The following is a 17,817-nucleotide window of genomic DNA, read 5'->3' on the forward strand; positions in this document are numbered from 1 at the left end:
TTTTTACCATGCATATATTACTTTGATTAAAAAACAGTGCCTCTTAAAGTTATTTTATTTGATGCTCAAGATAAATGTGTTGTCACTCTGTTAGAGCCACTTATGCCCATCAGCCACTCTTTACATCTCCCTGGGCTGGCCTGTTGACATGGAACATGACGTGTGAGTTAGGGACAGAGCTACAGCAGACCACTCTGCCTCAACAAGTTTCAAGTGTGTCACATGGTCTGTTTCCTTGGTCTGTTAACATTTAGACAGTAAATGAGGATTAAGTTCAGGAAATATCCCTTGGGGGAGTCACTTAAAACACACACACAGAGTCCTCAGGAAATCAGATCTGTATTAGCATTATTTTAGCCAGTGCTTTCTTCATCCAGATTTATTTCCTCCATGATAATTATGATTTTCATCTAAGCAAGTTGCCAAAATACATCACCTCTGATTTTATATAGACTCTAAAGTTAGGATACAAAAAGCATATAAATATCTACAAGTACCAAAACGTTTATGACTATAATTTTATGGTGCAAGAAAAGGGACATAGATGAGAAATACAAATAAATTATAATCTAAAGGGTTACATATAACACTTCCTCTGATTATTTATTAAAATTCACCAGAAAAGTGAAAGGAATGTTATTAGGCCTTTATAAACAATTGTGAACACAATGTGAGAGAGTTTTCTTCAATTTCTTGCTCACATCCCTAGCTTAACAGGCACTGGAGACAGCTAGCTTCTTCAAATGATCCATGAACACCTGCAGGCTAACGTCATCAGTCAGGATGGGTGCTCCAGTTTCCTGAAATTTAATGAAAAAGGTTTACTGGCAGGTATCTTAAAAGCTAGTTAGAATTTATGAGGTATTAAGGACCTTCCCATATCAGAGCACTCACAAGTGCTGTCCCCTCTGCCATTAGTACTCCTGCCACCTCCATCCTCTGCCTAATTCTTTCAACTGAAGCATAATCTCACAAAACCCTTCCCTGATCCCCTGAGATAAGGCCATCCCTGCCGCCATAGACAGTTCTGAGCACATACCCTTTTACTTCCCCCCTCTCCACAGTTCTGATGACTCATCCATAGTCTGGCTCCTGGAGGTTGCACACTCTGCCTCTCATCTTCCCCACCGCTCTGCCAGCACCTAGCTCGATGCTCTTAAATGTTCTGCTTACAAGAGAATCTTCATAATGGTGTATAAACAAATGAGTCAATCAGTATCACCACTGAACAGATATTTTTCTCTTTGATTAAAGAGATTATTTGTACTATCAGAAAATGCTTGTGATTTGATTAATGTTAAGGGAAAATAACTGAATAGAAACCCCAAATTTGTAAAAGAAAAACAATAATAATAAATGAATAAATATAGATATCCATGATATATACATTTTATATTATCTAGAAAGAAGCCAGAAGTAGTCAACTCTAGCCAGTGGAATTATAGGCAATTTAAATTTTTGTTCCTAACCTTTTTTTTACATATTCAAATTTTCTAAAATAAAACTGTGCTGTTATAATTGGAAAAATGTAAACATGATTAAAATTTTATAGGAGGACTTTTTCTGGGAAGAAGGAGTAGATGTACTTTTCCTTATTCCTTCCACTAAGTACAACTAAAAATCCTGGACATTTTATACAAAACAGACACAAGAAGACTCTGAAAGGTGGAAAGAAGACAGCAGACAAACTAGGGACCTTGTGACCCAAGGAACAACAAAGTGGTGAGTTCCCTGGGTTTTCCTGACTCATACATCCCAGACTCGGAGCTGAAGAAGCTAGCAAATGGTCACTGAGCACAGACAAAAACAACAAAATGAGCCCACTTTCTCTAGCCAAAGGACTAGGGCAGCCTAGCAAGACAGAAAAATGTTAGAAAATAACCACTGTACTCTAGTCAAAGATGACAGAAAAAACTGTGGCCCCACCCACACCAGCAAAAGCTGAGAGGGCAACTTAGACTTTCACCCTCACAAGACAGTAACAAAGGACTCCATCACCCCCTCCAGGATGGTGTCAGAGAAGGCCAAGTATGGAGCCAGAAATTTTATCCCTAATGGCCAGTAAGAAGTTTCCCTACCCTTAAGGTATCAGTAGGGACATTTGGGGATCCTGGACTTCCACCCCAACCTGGCTGTAATAAGATGTCCCCTCCTACCCACGGGGGTGGTATCAGAGGAGGCCTAGCAGAGTCAGCACTTTCACTATCACCCAACAGTGACAAGGTCATCTTCAAAGCAGAATTAGTGGTGACTAGGTGGGGAGCTCCAAGTCCCATCCCCACCCAGCAGGAACTACTTCCCCACCTCAGATGTCAACAGAGGTCAATGGACAACCTAGACTTGTGTCTCTACCTGGCAGTAATGAAAAACAATGCCCATCCCCCACCTTCTCTGCCAGAGCAGCATGACAAAAAGCCAGTTAAACAGCAGTTTTAAATAGCTCCAGAGTCTCATAACAAACATGAAAATGTCCACATTTCAACCAAAAATCACTTGCATACCAAGAGCCAAGATCTCAAAGTGACTGAAGAAAAGACAGTCAACAGGTATTAACACTAAGTAGACAACAATGTTAGAATTATCGAAGACTTTAAAGAAGCCATGATAAAAATGATTCAATGAACAATTATGAACACACTTGAAACAAATGAAAAAATTAAAAGCCAGAGGAAAGAAGTACAAGGTCTCAGGAAAGAAGCAGAAGACAAACAGAAATGTTAGAACTGAAAAATACACTAACAAATAAAAAGCTCAGTGTATGAGCTCAAAAGCAGAAAGGAAACAGAGAAAAGAATCAGTAAACTGGAAGATAAAATAACAGAAATTACACAACTGAAGATTAGAAATAAATAGATGGAAAAAAAATGAACAGGGCCTCAGGGACCTGTGGAACTACAAAAGATCTAAGATTTGCGTATTTGGGGTCCCAGAAAGAAAGCAAAAAGAAGGTGAGCTGGAAAAGCATTCAAAGAAACAGTGGCTGAAAACTACTCAATTTTGGCAAGCGACATAAATAAACAGAATCAATAAGTTAAGAAAATTACAAACAGGATAAATCCAAAGAAATCCACACCCAAAATACATGGTACTTAAACTTTTGAAAACTAACAAGGAAAAAAAAATCTTGAGAGCCAGCCCTGATGGCCTAGTGGTTAAAGTTTGGCAAGCTCTGCTTCAGTGGCCTTGGTTTGGTTCCTGAGCGTGGAATGACACCACTCGTCTGTCAGCAGCCATGCTGTGGCAGCCGCTCACATAGAAGAACTAGAAGGACTTGCACCTAGAGTATGCAACTAGAATATACAACCATGCACTGGGGCTTTGGGGAGGGAAATAAAAAAGAGAGGAAGATTGGCAAGAGATGTGAGCTCAGGGCTAATTTTTCCCAGAAAAAAAAAATAAGAAAAGTTAAAAAAAAATCTTGAAAGCAGCCAGAGAAAAACGACTTCTTATCTTCAGGGGAAAAACAATGAGAATGACAGTGAATTTCTCATCAGAAACCAGAGAGGCCAGAGAAGTGGCAAACCATTTTCCAATTGCCTAAAGAAAAGGATTGCCACCAGAATCTTTTTTTTTTCTTTTTTTGCTTTTTCTCTCCAAATCCCTCTAGTACATAGTTGTATATTTTTAGTTGTAGGTCCTTCTAATTGTAGCATGTGGGCTGCCGCCTCAACACAGCCTGATAAGTGGTGCCATGTCCGTGCCCAGAATCCAAACTGGTGAAACCCTGGGCCACTGAAGTGGAGCACACCAACTTGGCCATGGGTCGGCCCCCAGCCACCAGAATCTCATATCCAGAGAAAATATCCTTCATGAATGAAAGGGAAACCAAGACTGAAATAAGGAAAACTAAGAATCTTATCACCAGTAGACTTGTCCTAAAAGAATGGCCAATGGAAGATCTCTAAACAGAAAGGAAATGATAAAAGACAGAATCTTAGAGTTTTAAAAAGAAATAAAGAACATAAGTAGAAATATGGATAAATGTAATAGGGTTTTCTGTTTTCTTTTGAGATTTATAAATTACGTTCGATGGGTGAAGAAAAATTCTAACACTGATGTATGTAGAAGAAATATTTAACACAATTATAAATGGAAGAGGGTAAAGGGACATACGGGGGGGGTTAGTTTTCTATACTTCACTTGAACTGGTAAAAAAACATCACATAGACTGTGATGAGCTATGCATATATAACATAATGTAATGTTCTAATACCTAGAGCAACCAACAATAACCACTAAAAAAAGCTACACAGAGATGCACTCACAAACACTATATATAAGTTAAAACAGAACTGTACAAAATGTTCAAGTAACCCAAAAGAAAAAAGAGAAATGAAAAGCAAAGAAAACAAATAAAATAAAATGGCAGGCTTAAGCCCTAACATATCAATAATTACATTAACTATAAATGGTCTAAATACACCAATTAAAAGAGTTTAGCAGAGGAGATTAAAAACCATGACCAACTACGTGTTGTCTGTAAGAAATTCACTTCTAATATAATGAATAAGCAGGCTGAAAGTTAAATGATGGCAAGAGATATGTCATGCAAACATTTACTTCTTTGCATGATCAATAAAAGGAATAAAGGAAAGGAGGAGTGGACTTTATTAAGCCAGATAAAGCAGACATCAGTGCAAACAAAATGACCAGAGACAGAAGGGAACATTATACAATGATAAAAGGGTCAACCCACCAAGAAGACATAGCAATCCTAAATACATAACAATAACAGAGCTGCAAAAACCAGATAGAACTCAAAAAAAGTTGGAAACTTCAACAACATCCTCTCAAAAATTGATAGAACAACTAGATAGAAAATTAGCAAGCATAAAAAGAACTCAACAACACTACCGATTAAGTGTATATAATTTACATATAAGACAACTATCCAACAACAGCAGAATGCCCATTCAAGCGACCATGGAACATATGCCAAGAAAGACCATATCCTGAGCCATAAAACAAACGTTGACAAATTTAAAAGAACTGAAACGACACAAAGTGTATTCTCCAACCACAATGGAATCAAAATGGAAATCACTGTTCAGACAGACAACAAGAAAATCTCCAAATACTTGGAAACTAAGCAGTACTTCTAAATAATCCAAGAGTCAAGAGGAGATCTCAAGGGAAATTAAAAAACATCTATCAAATTGAATGAAAATGAAAATACAACATATTAAAACCTGCGACACAGCAAAAGCAGTGCTGAGAAGGAAATTAACAGCATTAAATGCATACACTGGAGAAAGGAAAGTCTCAAATCAATAATCTAAATTCCAACCTCAAGAACCTAGAAAATGAGTAAAATAAACCTAATGCAAGCAGAAGGAAGAAAACAATAAAGATTAGAGTAGAAATAAATGAAGTAGAAAAATAGAAAACAGAACAAGAGAAGAAGTAAAAGGTATTTAGATTGGAAAGAAAGAAAGAAACTGTCCCGGGCCGGCCCAGTGGTGCAGTGGTTAAATTCATGCATTCCACTTTGGTGGCCCAGGATTTGCTGGATTGGATCCTAGGTGCGGACCTACGCACTGCTTATTAAGCCATGCTGTGGCAGGCGTCCCACATATAAAATAGAGGAAGTAGAGGAAGATAGGCACAGACATTAGCTCAGGGCCAATCTTCCTCAGCTAAAAGAGAGGTTTGGTGGCAGATGTTAGCTCAGGGCTAATCTTTTCCAAAAAAGAAAAAAAAGAAAAGAAATAAACTGTCCCTTCTTGCAGATGACATGATTGTCTATGGAGAAAATCCCAGAGGATCTACAAAACAACAACTAGAAGTAATAAGTGACTCAGGAAGGTCACAGGATACAAGATAAAGATACAAAAATCCAACGTATTTCTGTATTTTAGCAATGAACAGTTGGACACTGAAATTAAAGATACAATACCACTCACGATCACTCAAAAAAAAAAAGCAAAAATATACAATAGTGATGAAATCAAAACAGATTTAACAAATGGAGAAACATACAGAGTTCACGGATTCAAAGGCTCAACACAGTAAAGATGTCTATTCTCTCCAAACTGATATAAAGGTTTAATGCAATTTTTATCAAAATCCCAGGAAGATTTTTTTAAAGAGATAGACAAGATTATTCTAAAATTCATATAGAAAACCAAAGGAAGTAGAATAGCTAAAACAATTTTGAAAAAGAAGAATAAAGTGGGAGAAATCAGTTTATCTAATTTCAAGATTTACTGTACAGTTATAGTAATCAAGACTGTGTGGTATTGGCAGAGAGACAGAAACACAGATCAACAGAACAGAGCAGGAAACCCAGAAATGGACTCACACAAATATGCCCAACTAATCTCTGACCAAGATGCAAAAGCAATTCAATGGGAGAAAGAGAGGCTTTTCAACAAGTGGTGCTGGAGCAACTGGACATCTACATGCAAAAAATAAACCTAAGCCTCAAACAATGTACAAGAATTACCTCCAAATGTACCATGAACTGAAATGTAAACAAAAAATTAGAAACAAAGAAACAGAGGAGACAATCTTTGGGAGCTAGGGCTAGACAGAGAGTTCCTGGACTTGACAGCTAAAGCACAATTCATGAAAGGAAAAACTTGTACAGCGAACTTCATAAAAATTAAAAACGTCTGGTCTGCAAAAGATCGTGTAAAGAGGATGCACTGACAAACTGCAAGAGAGGAAACATTTACAAACCACATAACAGACAAAAGACTAGCATCCAGAATACATAAGAAACTCTCAAAACTTAACAGTAAAAAAGCAAATAATCCAATCAGAACACAGACAAAGACACAGAGATTTCATCAAAAAAGATATACAGACGGCAAGAAGCACATGAAAGATGTTCAACATCATTAGCCATTAGGAGAAACTAAATTAAAACCACAATATGATACCACTACACACTTATCAGAATAGCTAAAATAAAAATAATGACCCCACCAAATGCTGGCAGGGATGCAGAGAAACTGGATCACTCACACACTGCTAGTGGGGATGTAAAAGAAAATAGTCACTCTAGAAAACAGCATGGCAGTTTCTGAAAAAGCTAACCATATGACCCAGCAAATGTACTCCTGGCACTTATCTCAGAGAAACGAAGACTTATGTTCCCAAGAAACCTGTCCATGAATGTTTACAGCAGCTTTACTCCTAATAGTCAGAAACTGTGAACAACCCAGATGTCCTTCAATACATAAATAATTAAACTGAAGTACCTCTATACCACAGAATACTACCTGGCAAATAAAAAGGAACAAATTACTGATACATGCAACAACCTGGATGAATCTAGAAATTATGCTGAGGGAAAAAAGCCAATCCCAAAAATTAGGTACTACGTGATTTCATATGTGTAACATTGTTTTGTTTTTTTGGTGAGGAAGTTTGTCCCTGAGCTAACATCTGTGCCAATCTTCCTCTATTTTGTAAATAGGATGCCACTACAGCATGGCCCAATGAGTGATGTGTAGGTCTGTGCCTGGGATCCAAACTCATGAACCCTGGGCCTTTGAAGTGGAACGCCTAAACCTAACCACTACGCCACCAGGCCAGCCCCCATATTACATTTTTGATGACAAAATTATAGAAACAGAGAACAGATTAGCAGCTGCCAGGCACTGAGGAAGGAGTGGAGGCAGGAGTGAAGTGAGTGTGACTACGAAAGGGTGACACTGAGATACTTGCGATGATGGAAATGTCTATCTTGACCGTATCAACATCAATATCCTGGTTGTGATACTGTATTACAGTTTTCTAAGAAGTCATCATTGGGGGAAACTGGGTAAAAGATACAGGGAATCTCTCTGTATTATTTCTTACAATTGCATGTAAATTTACTATTACCTCAAAAAAAAGCTTGATTTTAAAAAATGTTATAAGAAAACAGCAAAAGAAAAGACTCACTTGAGAGAAACATAAATATTAGAAATAATTATATAAAGAAGGAATCAGAGGTTGAAAAGTGAAGAGGAGGCACGACGAGTGGTGAGGAGGAGCAGATGTTTTTGCCCTGCGCTCTTGGGAGAGGAAGGAGGAGGGGGAGGACATGGGGTGGTGATGCTGTGACTATGAGGAGAGCCAAATGAGGGCCACAGTACAGTGTTCTGTGCTCTGGCCTGAACCCGTCATCCTACGCTGTATACTGTGGGAGGAGATCTACACAAGGTGCCATCCCTACCCCAGCTATGTTATTCAAAGTGTTTTTTCCCCCAGAAAAATACCCAAGTTACTCTGTCTCTAGGCCAAAAGGGATCCAATCTGTAGGATTTAAAAACAAGTTTTTAAAAAAGTAGAGCCTGCCTTCCCAAATAACCTGACAGCTTCTTACCTGTCCCCAAGTATACAGGTTATTGTGTGTCTGAGATGGGTTCACTTTGGACAAAAGGAATCGAGCCTAAAAAAAATAGATTTAAAGATTAAAAGTGGCATTAATATTAGTGTAACAGAAAAAAAAGTTTTTAAAACATTTCTTCTGTTAAATTAGAAATTTTTTTTACTGCAGAAGAACCCATTTCTTTAGCTTAAGCCCAATGGCTCTCCATTTATTATTACTTATTATTATTATTATTCTGAAATATGAAAGATGTATTTTATCTTGGCAATTCTCTACTTTTATATCAACATATTTTTATCACTCATTTAAAAAGGAGTCATATTTGGAAGTTTACCTGTATATCATTTCATGTCATCACATAAAATATTAACCAAGCTGTTTGGGTTTATAGCCACAAAAATATATCTGGAAACCAACAGAACACCAGAGCTGGCACTCAGCTCACTCACCTGACTGCCTCCATGCTCCGTGTTAATGTAACGGGGCATTGGGAAGCGTGCCTGCAGAATCTCTTGAGCATCATCCAGTGGGGCCTGCAGAAGGTGCTTGAAGTTTTCGTACTCAGGCATGTCCTGGTACCCAGCTTTACGCCACTGGGCTATGGTCTACACCAAAACAAACAGACCAAAGCCACTATGGAAACACTGAAACAACAGCCTTCTTTGATATTTGTGACCTTCTAACACCACACCCCCAGAACTTGTTTCCAGTGAAGAACTCTCATGTCAGGAATGGCGAGTTTCAGAGGGGAGCAAAGTGGAGCTGACTAGAAGTATGAGTAAGCAAAGAGGTGCAGCCAGGACACCCCCACCTACACAGTTCTCCCAGAAATGTCAGTCATCAGTCACCTCCCCTTCCCTTTCTAACTGTATATACCAACTAGCTAAAAATGCCCAGGGATAAGTTGTCCTAAGGAGCTGTGGGCTCCCTTCCTTTCCACTTCCACTGCTATCACTTGGTCTAGCCTCTCACGTCCTTACACCTGGTAGGGAAAGGGATGTGTTGGCTTCCTACATGGAATCCACTCCCCCTTCCCTTTCCTAGTGGCACACAGACCAGTTGGGACTGACCTCATGCCCATCCCCATAAAAGCTCTAAGAATCAAAGTATGGGTGTTAATTAGGCAACGAGTAGAAGACAATATACTAAAGTGTGGAAAATACTGTCTCCCCAACCAGGCTAAACTCTGTCTCATTCCTTCTTTCATTCCCATCAGCTGGTCTAAGAAATATCTTGCACACACAGGAAATCAAGAAATATTCATTCACTGATTAATATATCTTTATAAACAAGCTAAAGTGCTTTCACATGTTATTTAGGGGAGAAAGAAAACTTTCTAAAAAAGAAAACAAGGGAGAGGGAAAATGGAGTAAGAGGACCTAACAAGTGATCGATGTGTTTTAAAATGGAACTGTTTATATGATACCAGAAAGAGGATTCTCTTTAGATGCTGCCTTCTGCAGCCTGCTCTCCCCTTCTTCTCAGTCCCAGTACTGTTTCCCAGGTCTTAATTTTTGACTGACTGGTGGCATGGAAGAAGTGCCCATAAGCTTACTTGGGTCCAAGAGTTCGTAAGAACACCCACAACCAGCAGACTTAGGGCTTTTGGAGGGCGAGAACCATGTCACTATCTCCATCTTTAGAACCCATCACTTGCACAGAGAAGGTGCTCAATAAACGCGTGAAGGAACAGGATGGGGGCCTTGGTCAGAAAAGTCTAAAGGGGTGAGCTGAAGGCAAAGAAACCTATGTTGCGATTATTGCTCCTAAAGGAAACAGTTAAGCCAATTTGCAAACAGCAACTTGTCATCCAATGGTCCTAGGTCTAGGACCGTTTACTGATGTCTTAGCATCTGTGGGCAAGTGACTAGCAGAGTGGCTGTTAATATGCTGAAAAAAATATAAAATGCCTATTAGTATTAGAAAACTATTCTAAGTTATTAAGGGAATTCTGAAACACAATTTATATCTTTGTAGGACACTTACAATCATTTCTCATGTACAGACACTAGGAAGTCAATTGTCAAAGGAATTTATTGAAGGTAAAGAACGTATAATAGAAGGAAAAGAACATACCGCTGAATACAATGCTCTAAAGGATTTTCTTCAGAGGAGCCATGCCCTTTCCTAGGGCATGAACCCCTGTGAGAAAGAGAGGGGCTCTCCCCTGAAAGCCATCCAGTGTAAGGCTCAGTGTGTCACACATATTATTTCAGCAAACAAAAACTTTAGTCCCAAGCTTGTTTCCTGAGTAACTCTAACACAACTCTGAACGTAGTGCATAGAAAAAGTTTACTGGGGTCAGCCTAGTGACAGAGTGGTTAAGTTCACGTGCTTTGCTTCAGAAGCCTGGGGTTCGTGGGTTTGGATCCTGGGCGTGGACTTCCATACCGCTCATCAAGCCATGCTGTGGCAGCATCCCACATGCAAAACAGAGAAAGACTGGCACAGACGTCAGCTCAGGGGCAATCTTCCTCAACCAAAAAGAGGAAGACTGGCAACAGATGTTAGCTCAGGGCCAAACTTCCTCACCAAAAAAAAAAATTTATTGAGGAAAAGTAAACTGATCTTGACTGACAACTCAAAAAAGCAGTGTTATAGTGATTTAAAAGGACCACCTGAGGTTACTTACGGCAAGTATTATTAAAATTAGTACATACAGAAAGTAACCCAGGGATGTAAAAAATATTTTACTCACTAGAATAAAAGCCACTGTACTAACGATAATGAACTGTGGGTTTTCAAACTAAAATTCTTTTGTTTTTGTTTCTTTTGCTCAGGAAGATTCATCCTGAGCCAACATCTGTTGACAATCTCTTTTTAGCCTTGAGCTAACATCTGCCAATCCTGCTCTACTGTGTATGTGGGTTGCTGCCACAGCATGGCTGATGAGCGGTCTAGGTCTATGCCTGGGATTCAAACCTGCAGACCTGGGCTGCTGAAGCACAGCATGCAAACTTAACCAATATGCCACAGGGCCAGCCCCCTAAGCCCAAATTCTCATTTCAAGTGTCATAAAACCCTAAATTAATAAAAAGAAGGTAAAAACAACAGTAAGGAAAGAAATTAGTATCACCTTACCTCACCAAGATAAATGACAATTTGGAAGAAAGTATCCATCAGCAAAATTCTGTCAGCTAGAATGCTGCTGCTGTCCAAGAGCACTGGCTGGAGAGAAAGGGAGAGAGACGACGTTGTTCTTCCCTGCTCCCCACATGGCGACCACTCCGCCTCCACCCCCAGGGTATCCACAGAGCAGTTACAAGGCCCTTTACAAGTGGCACTTGGCACGGGGGCTCCCCCCGTCTTCAGGCCACATCCCACGTTCTGCACCCTGACTCAGCAGTTCCAAGTTTCAACTTTGTAGAAGAAAGAGGCTCCAAATAATCCCTTCGCAATTGGGAAGTGAGATTAGTCATATCTTTTGCTCTAGGAAGCAGAAATAAGTACCAACATTCTCAGTTTTATGCTAGAAATGTATTTTCTCTATGAGACACACATTATCTCAAATCTACTACAGCTGTAGATGACAGGTAAGAGAGATGCCTACATAACAAAGAACAGCTTTTAATAAAAGTTTTAAAAGTTTACTACAAAATACATTTTATTATGATTTTTATTTCATATAAAAAAAGGTAATAAAAAGTAATTTATACTTAAAGAAAGTTTGAAGATTTTGTACCCAAGCACAATAAATATTGGTATTTTGGTTTATTTCCATATGGTTTTTAATTCTTACAGGCTTTAAAAAAAACAATTTAGTAAGGTTTCTATTTTGATTTTTTTTCACGTGATATTTTAACATAAGGGTTTATCTGTTTTATTATGTTACATAAACTTTGTGACTAATTCTTACATTACTTATTTATTTTCCTACTACTGAACATTTGGGTTGTCTTCTAATTTTCTACTATAATAGTTCATTTACTATTTCTTTGAACAAAGCCTTTTCTGAATACAAGAGTATTTCCTTCAGTTATAATACAAGACATGGGATTACTGGTTTAAAGTATATGAACACATTGAAAAAGAAGTACCCATGTATTTTTAAAAATTTTTTACATGTAGTCCTGCCTTCCACAAATAATAGCTTTACATGTCCTGTGACTTTTTCATATGCATATTTTTTAATACTCAGAAACAATGTTAAATTACTATAAAGACTGAAAGTATTTACAGCTCTGCTCTAGAGAAAATTGGCTAGAAAAAATAATACAGATTATGAGATTCCAATTCTGAGAACAGCATTCACGTAAAACCTTACCTCTGGTGGTCCATGAAACGAATAGGAGTAAAGAATGGGCTGGATCATGATGAGGGACTGGGTTAGATCCTGTCGGGCAAAGTGGTGTCTATAATATGACGACTCGTCAGGACTGTTGTTAAACACTTGAAGAAATGGAGATCTTCTAAGATGGAACATGAACTGCATTTACAGAGAAAAAAGACAAACGCATATAGCTATAGGCTTCTTAGACACCAGAGTAGACCTGCCTTAGGTCTCTGAAACGGGAGGACCCAGACTTTAAGAAAAAGGCCTCTGGGTTCATATGAACAGAAGGTAAAATGGTAGGAGCAGAGGCTGGGGAAAGAGAGAAATGGAGAGTTGTTCAATGGGCATAGAATTTCAGTTTTGCAGGATGAAAAAGTTCTGGAGATCTGCTGCACAACAATCTGAATATAGTCGGGCAACGCATAACATTTTCGTCAACAACAGACCACGCATTTGATGGTGGTCCCACAAGACTAGTACCATACGGCCGAGGTGTGCAGCAGGCTGTACCATCCAGGTTGGTGTGAGTACACTCTATGATGTTCCCACAACAATGAAATCACCTAACGACGCATTTCTCAGAACGTATCCCCGTTGTCAAACACCACATGACTGTATACTTAACACTACTGAACTGCACACTTAAAAAGAGTTAAGATTGGAAGTTTTATGTGTTTTTCACCACAATCAGAAATAAACATTATTTTTAAAAAAGGGGGAGGCCCTCTGGATATGTCAAAGTTTCCACACAAAAGGGAAAAGGCAAACTTGCACTTATTTCTGGAGTCACGGTGCTAGGCTGCAGAGACAGAACACGTGCTCTGAAGAGGTCACAGTCTGGGGGGAAAGGCACACTTGGGGCAGCGTGTTATGAGTCACGGTACAGCAAAGCAGTGCTATGGGGTGGGTGGGGGGGGGGTGTCAGAGACTTCCCAAAGCCACTGGGGTCTGAAATATGTGCACGAGGAAGCAAGAGATGAGAAGCTAAAGAGCTCAGGACACAGACTAGTACGTTGGAGTGAGGTGTGTAAGGAAGAAAGGGCCAAGAGATGACGCTAGAGGTATGTTCTTTACCCTGAGGATTAAAAGGCAGAGGGCAGAGTTTTAGCTCACTCTAAAGAGTTGCCAGCACATGCAAATGAGCTGCCTTGAGAAGTAGAAAGCTTCCTGAGACTCCAAATATTGAATCATAGGTTCCTAAACAGTAATTATGGCTGACATTCAATGTATCCTATGTGCAAGGCACAACGACTTGACAAGGATTTAATCCTTCAGATAAGCTCTGGTACCATCTCTCGTCTACAGGTAAGGAAAATGAGGGGTAGGCAACTTGCCCAAGGCCACCTGCTACTGAGTGGCAGAGCTGGACTCTAATCCAGGTCATCCAGCTCCAGAGACTGGGCTCTTGACTCCTATCCTAGATGCCTCGACAGAAGGAATCTTAGAAACCACCTCACTCGGTGGTTTTCACACTGTGCTCTTCAGAGTCTTAGTGGATCCTTATGGCCCCAGGAGGTGGGATGTTGGAGGGTGCTGGGGTGGGACTCAGTGTGTTGTGTGAGAGCACAACCAAAGCAGCACTGAGTCTGCTTTATATGTTGGCTTTGAGAGGGTCTTCTCAAAGAAACAATTCCACGGCATCAAAAAGACTGCAGACCACTTGTTCAGACCAACACCTTCCTTCTAACGAGGAAACCAAAGTTCACAGGGCCTCAAGACCTCACCCAAGACCAGGAGCAGCAGAGCCAGCGCTGGAACTCAGCCCGACTCTGGCCGGCGCAGGGCTCTTTCCACAATACCTACAGCCTCAACTGCTGGGCACGGGAAAGTGGGGCACACGTCAAGGCCGCAGAGCCCCATAGTAGGCTGGTGGTGGAGTGAGGTGACCTTCCAGGCTCCATTTAACCCTAAGAGTCCAAGCTATACAAGTTCATGACTGAAACCTGCGTCCACTTTCCAAATTGAGTACTTGAAAGGATAATACACATCTGGATATCTAAGTCCTCACAAGTTAATTTAAAAATGAGTTTGCTTCTTTCTACTTAGTCCTCATTAAGGAATCTCTAAGGGAAGGGGAAAAAAGTTGTTTGCTTTCATTTCTGGGAAAGCTGTACCTGTGAATGGTCCAGCCTGAAAGTCCCAGGCCCCAGCCACGGAGTTGGCTCACATTTACTAACCACTGAAGAGGTGCTGGGCCCACGCTGAACACTTGAGCAGCCTCCACTCGTGCAGTCCCCACAGCCGCCCACTGAGCTCAGCTCTAGTTTCCTCATTTACAGATGAGGACAGAGGTTCAGAAAAGGTAAAAACTCAGATCGCTGCCAGCAGCCTCATGCTCCATCTACTTCTCTCCCTCCTTTCCCTCGTCCAACGGCTCCCAAGTGCCTGGTTCACACATGGTGCAGTTACTTAGAGGAGCTGCTTATTACTGTCGATTCCTGGTTATGTTGCAGCATAACAACTACAGAATATCATTAAATATTCACCACATTAACTATGGTCTCATTTTGATATAGTCATCTTCAGGTGTGCTTCATTTTCTTGATTTGCCACTGAGGTAGCTGACTGTCCACCCAGAACTGTGAATTAGAGATTCTGTTGTAGCCTCAAGGCAATGGTCCTGTTTTGAATTGTCATAAAAGTTCATGCACTTATTTTCTAGTCTCTGATGTCACCTCTGTCGTCCATAGGGCTCAGGCACAGTCACACACACAGACGCGGTATTTGTCTTTTTTCTTCTTCTTCTTCTCCCCAAATCTCCCCAGTACATATTTGTATATTCTAGTTGTCGGTCCTTCTAGTTGTGACACACGGGACGCCACCTCAGCATGGCCTGATGAGCGGTGCCAGTCCGCAACCAAGATCCAAACCAGTGAAACCCTGAGCCGCCGAAGCAGAGCGTGTGAACTTAACCACTCGGCCACCGGGTCGGCCCCACAGTATCTGTCTTGAACTGAACAACCTTCATCACCTATAGACTGAGTCTCAAAATATACCAAGGCTTCACTTTACCCCGACAGCAGTGGGTTTTATTTCTTCCACAATTTATTCTTTTTAGCCATCTAAAAACATATATTACTTACCTGAGGATATAGAGAGAAGGAATCTGATAACCTAAAAGAAGTGGGGTCTTCTTTGTTATACTGTCCAAACTTCTGACACTGTCGAAAGAAAACAGCAGAAGAAAAACCAAATCTAAGTTAGCGTCACCTGGAAAAATCCTTGGAGTAGGAGGGCTACATTCCAATCTCAACTCTGCCACTAACTGCCTGTGAGTCCCAAACCAGCACTTCTCAGGCATGGACGGGCAGACACATCACCCAGGGTGCTATGAAATGCAGATTCTGATTCAGCGGATCTGAGAAGGGGCTGAAACCCTGCATTTCTAACCCACTCCCAGGCGATGCTGGCCGAGGACCACTCTGACTGGTGAGAGGCTAAGAGCTCTCAGGAGCCTCTTCCACAAGAAAACGCTTGAAGACTGAAACACTAGCAATTATAGACAAGCCCTGAAGTTTTATCATTCCACAACTCAATTTCCTTCCTTCTTTCAAAGGCGAATTTCTGAAGATGTCTTCCCTTCCTGCCTTTATTTCACGCATTTCTTCTGGTCACTAGAGAAGTGAACTGTTCACCACTTAAAGAAAGCCCCTCTGTGACAATTACCCTACCCAATCCGATGTCCCTGCAGTTCTCCTCTACCACCTACCACCACAAGCCAGGAGACTCCCCAAGCTTCTTCAAAGTCTCTCCTTCAGCCGCTAAAACAGCACTTTCCAATTTCTCGTCACCTCTCCAACCAATACTTCTCTGCCTTCTTCAACGGCCCCTCATCTTCCTACTTCCTCCTAACTGTGGGTTCCTCAGAGGTCAGTTCTTGGCCCTCTGCTCCCAGCCTTACTGCTTTGGTTACAAACACTAGAGCCAGATCCATGTCATCCAAATCCCTCCCCATGTCCCATGCCAACCTCTGACCTGAGCTCCTGTCAGGACTTCCATCTGATGACAGGACAGCTTCCTGTGGATATACTTTTGCAAGGTCCCATTCAAAATGAATTAAACTATTACATTAAAAAGAAAAGATTCACCTTCTTCCTTCTCCTTTCCCATTTCCTACCTCTCCATCATGCTTGCAGTGACCCACACTTGGAACCTGAATCAATGCCGATTTTTCGGTTTTTGATTCCACATATAATTTAACCAAGTTTTATCAATTCTTCTTTCAGCAAACGTCCTGATTCCAAACCTTCTCCCTCCTCAATTCTACTGCCCACACCCTGGTCTCAGCTCCCTTGAGCCTGCAAAATCTCCACTGGTCTCCCTACCAGCAGCCTTTTCACCCTCCAATTTATCTTATAAGGCAATGTAAACACACGCATCATGCTGATGTCACATCTCTGCTTAAGAATCTTGCATAAGTCCCCTCCTTTCACTAATGTTAAGACAGTGACTTAACTTTAAAATTAAGGCATTCCACAATCAAGCTGCACCTTCACTGCCACTCTGCCCACTGTACAACCTGGCCTCCTGTGACAGTGGTCACTCCAGTGTCCCAGCCTAAGCCAAAATGCACAGCTACATCCATCCTGTAGGCTTGCTCACGCTGGGCCCTCCACTTGGCAAGCCTTATCTTCTCCTCCCCCATTATCCCACTCTTTTTAAGAAGACTTGATTCAAGGCTCGCTTCCCACACACAGCCTTTGCCAACCACTTGGACTTTGCTCAGTTTTCAAATTGTGTTTCAAATGTTGACATCCTCTGAAAAGATGGTTCCACAGGATAGCAAGAGCACACATGGGGCTAAACAAAGCTACGTAGGTTTCCTTACTAGGCTTTTCAGGGCCTTTGATCATGAATACATGCTATGAATTTCCAAGACGGTAAGACTGTAAGGTATTATTGATTTATTGCTTTGTAGCTCCAAATTCACCCTTTTTGCCTGTTGTGAAATGGATCTAGGTCCTTTAAATATTTTTCCTTTGCCAGCTGGCAGCACGGTAAGCTTTGCCCATAGAGGGGGCTGGAGGCAAGGGTTTGCTTCCAGGTTCCAGTGTGCTCACTCAGCAGTGGCGCCTGTGGCTTCCCCGGCGCTGAGCTCCTGGGGCGCAGGCTCCAGCAGCTATCCCCGCACCCCATGTGCCTATGGTGAGGTACTGCCCTGTGAACGGTTTTCTTTGGCACCCCAGAGGATGGATTTTCATCCAGTTCTAGAGGGTGATTT

The 17,817-nt window shown here is 41.0% G+C and overlaps 1 protein-coding gene across 1 annotated transcript in view; it reads right to left on the bottom strand.

Annotated features, from left to right (window-relative positions):
* Positions 1 to 320: 320 nt before the first annotated feature.
* Positions 321 to 17,817, bottom strand: part of SEC23B (SEC23 homolog B, COPII coat complex component) — a 43,258-nt gene continuing 25,761 nt past the window's right edge. Inside the window, exons 15-20 of the mRNA XM_070589503.1 lie at positions 15,680 to 15,757; positions 12,588 to 12,749; positions 11,405 to 11,491; positions 8,773 to 8,928; positions 8,318 to 8,383; positions 321 to 800 (exon numbers count right to left, since the gene is read on the bottom strand). Of these exons, the coding sequence (XP_070445604.1) occupies positions 711 to 800; positions 8,318 to 8,383; positions 8,773 to 8,928; positions 11,405 to 11,491; positions 12,588 to 12,749; positions 15,680 to 15,757 (639 nt within the window). The 3' untranslated portion in view covers positions 321 to 710. The remainder of the gene's footprint in view (positions 801 to 8,317; positions 8,384 to 8,772; positions 8,929 to 11,404; positions 11,492 to 12,587; positions 12,750 to 15,679; positions 15,758 to 17,817) is intronic.

The sequence above is a fragment of the Equus przewalskii genome, chromosome 21 (assembly GCF_037783145.1).
Source record: "Equus przewalskii isolate Varuska chromosome 21, EquPr2, whole genome shotgun sequence".
NCBI lineage: Eukaryota > Metazoa > Chordata > Mammalia > Perissodactyla > Equidae > Equus > Equus przewalskii.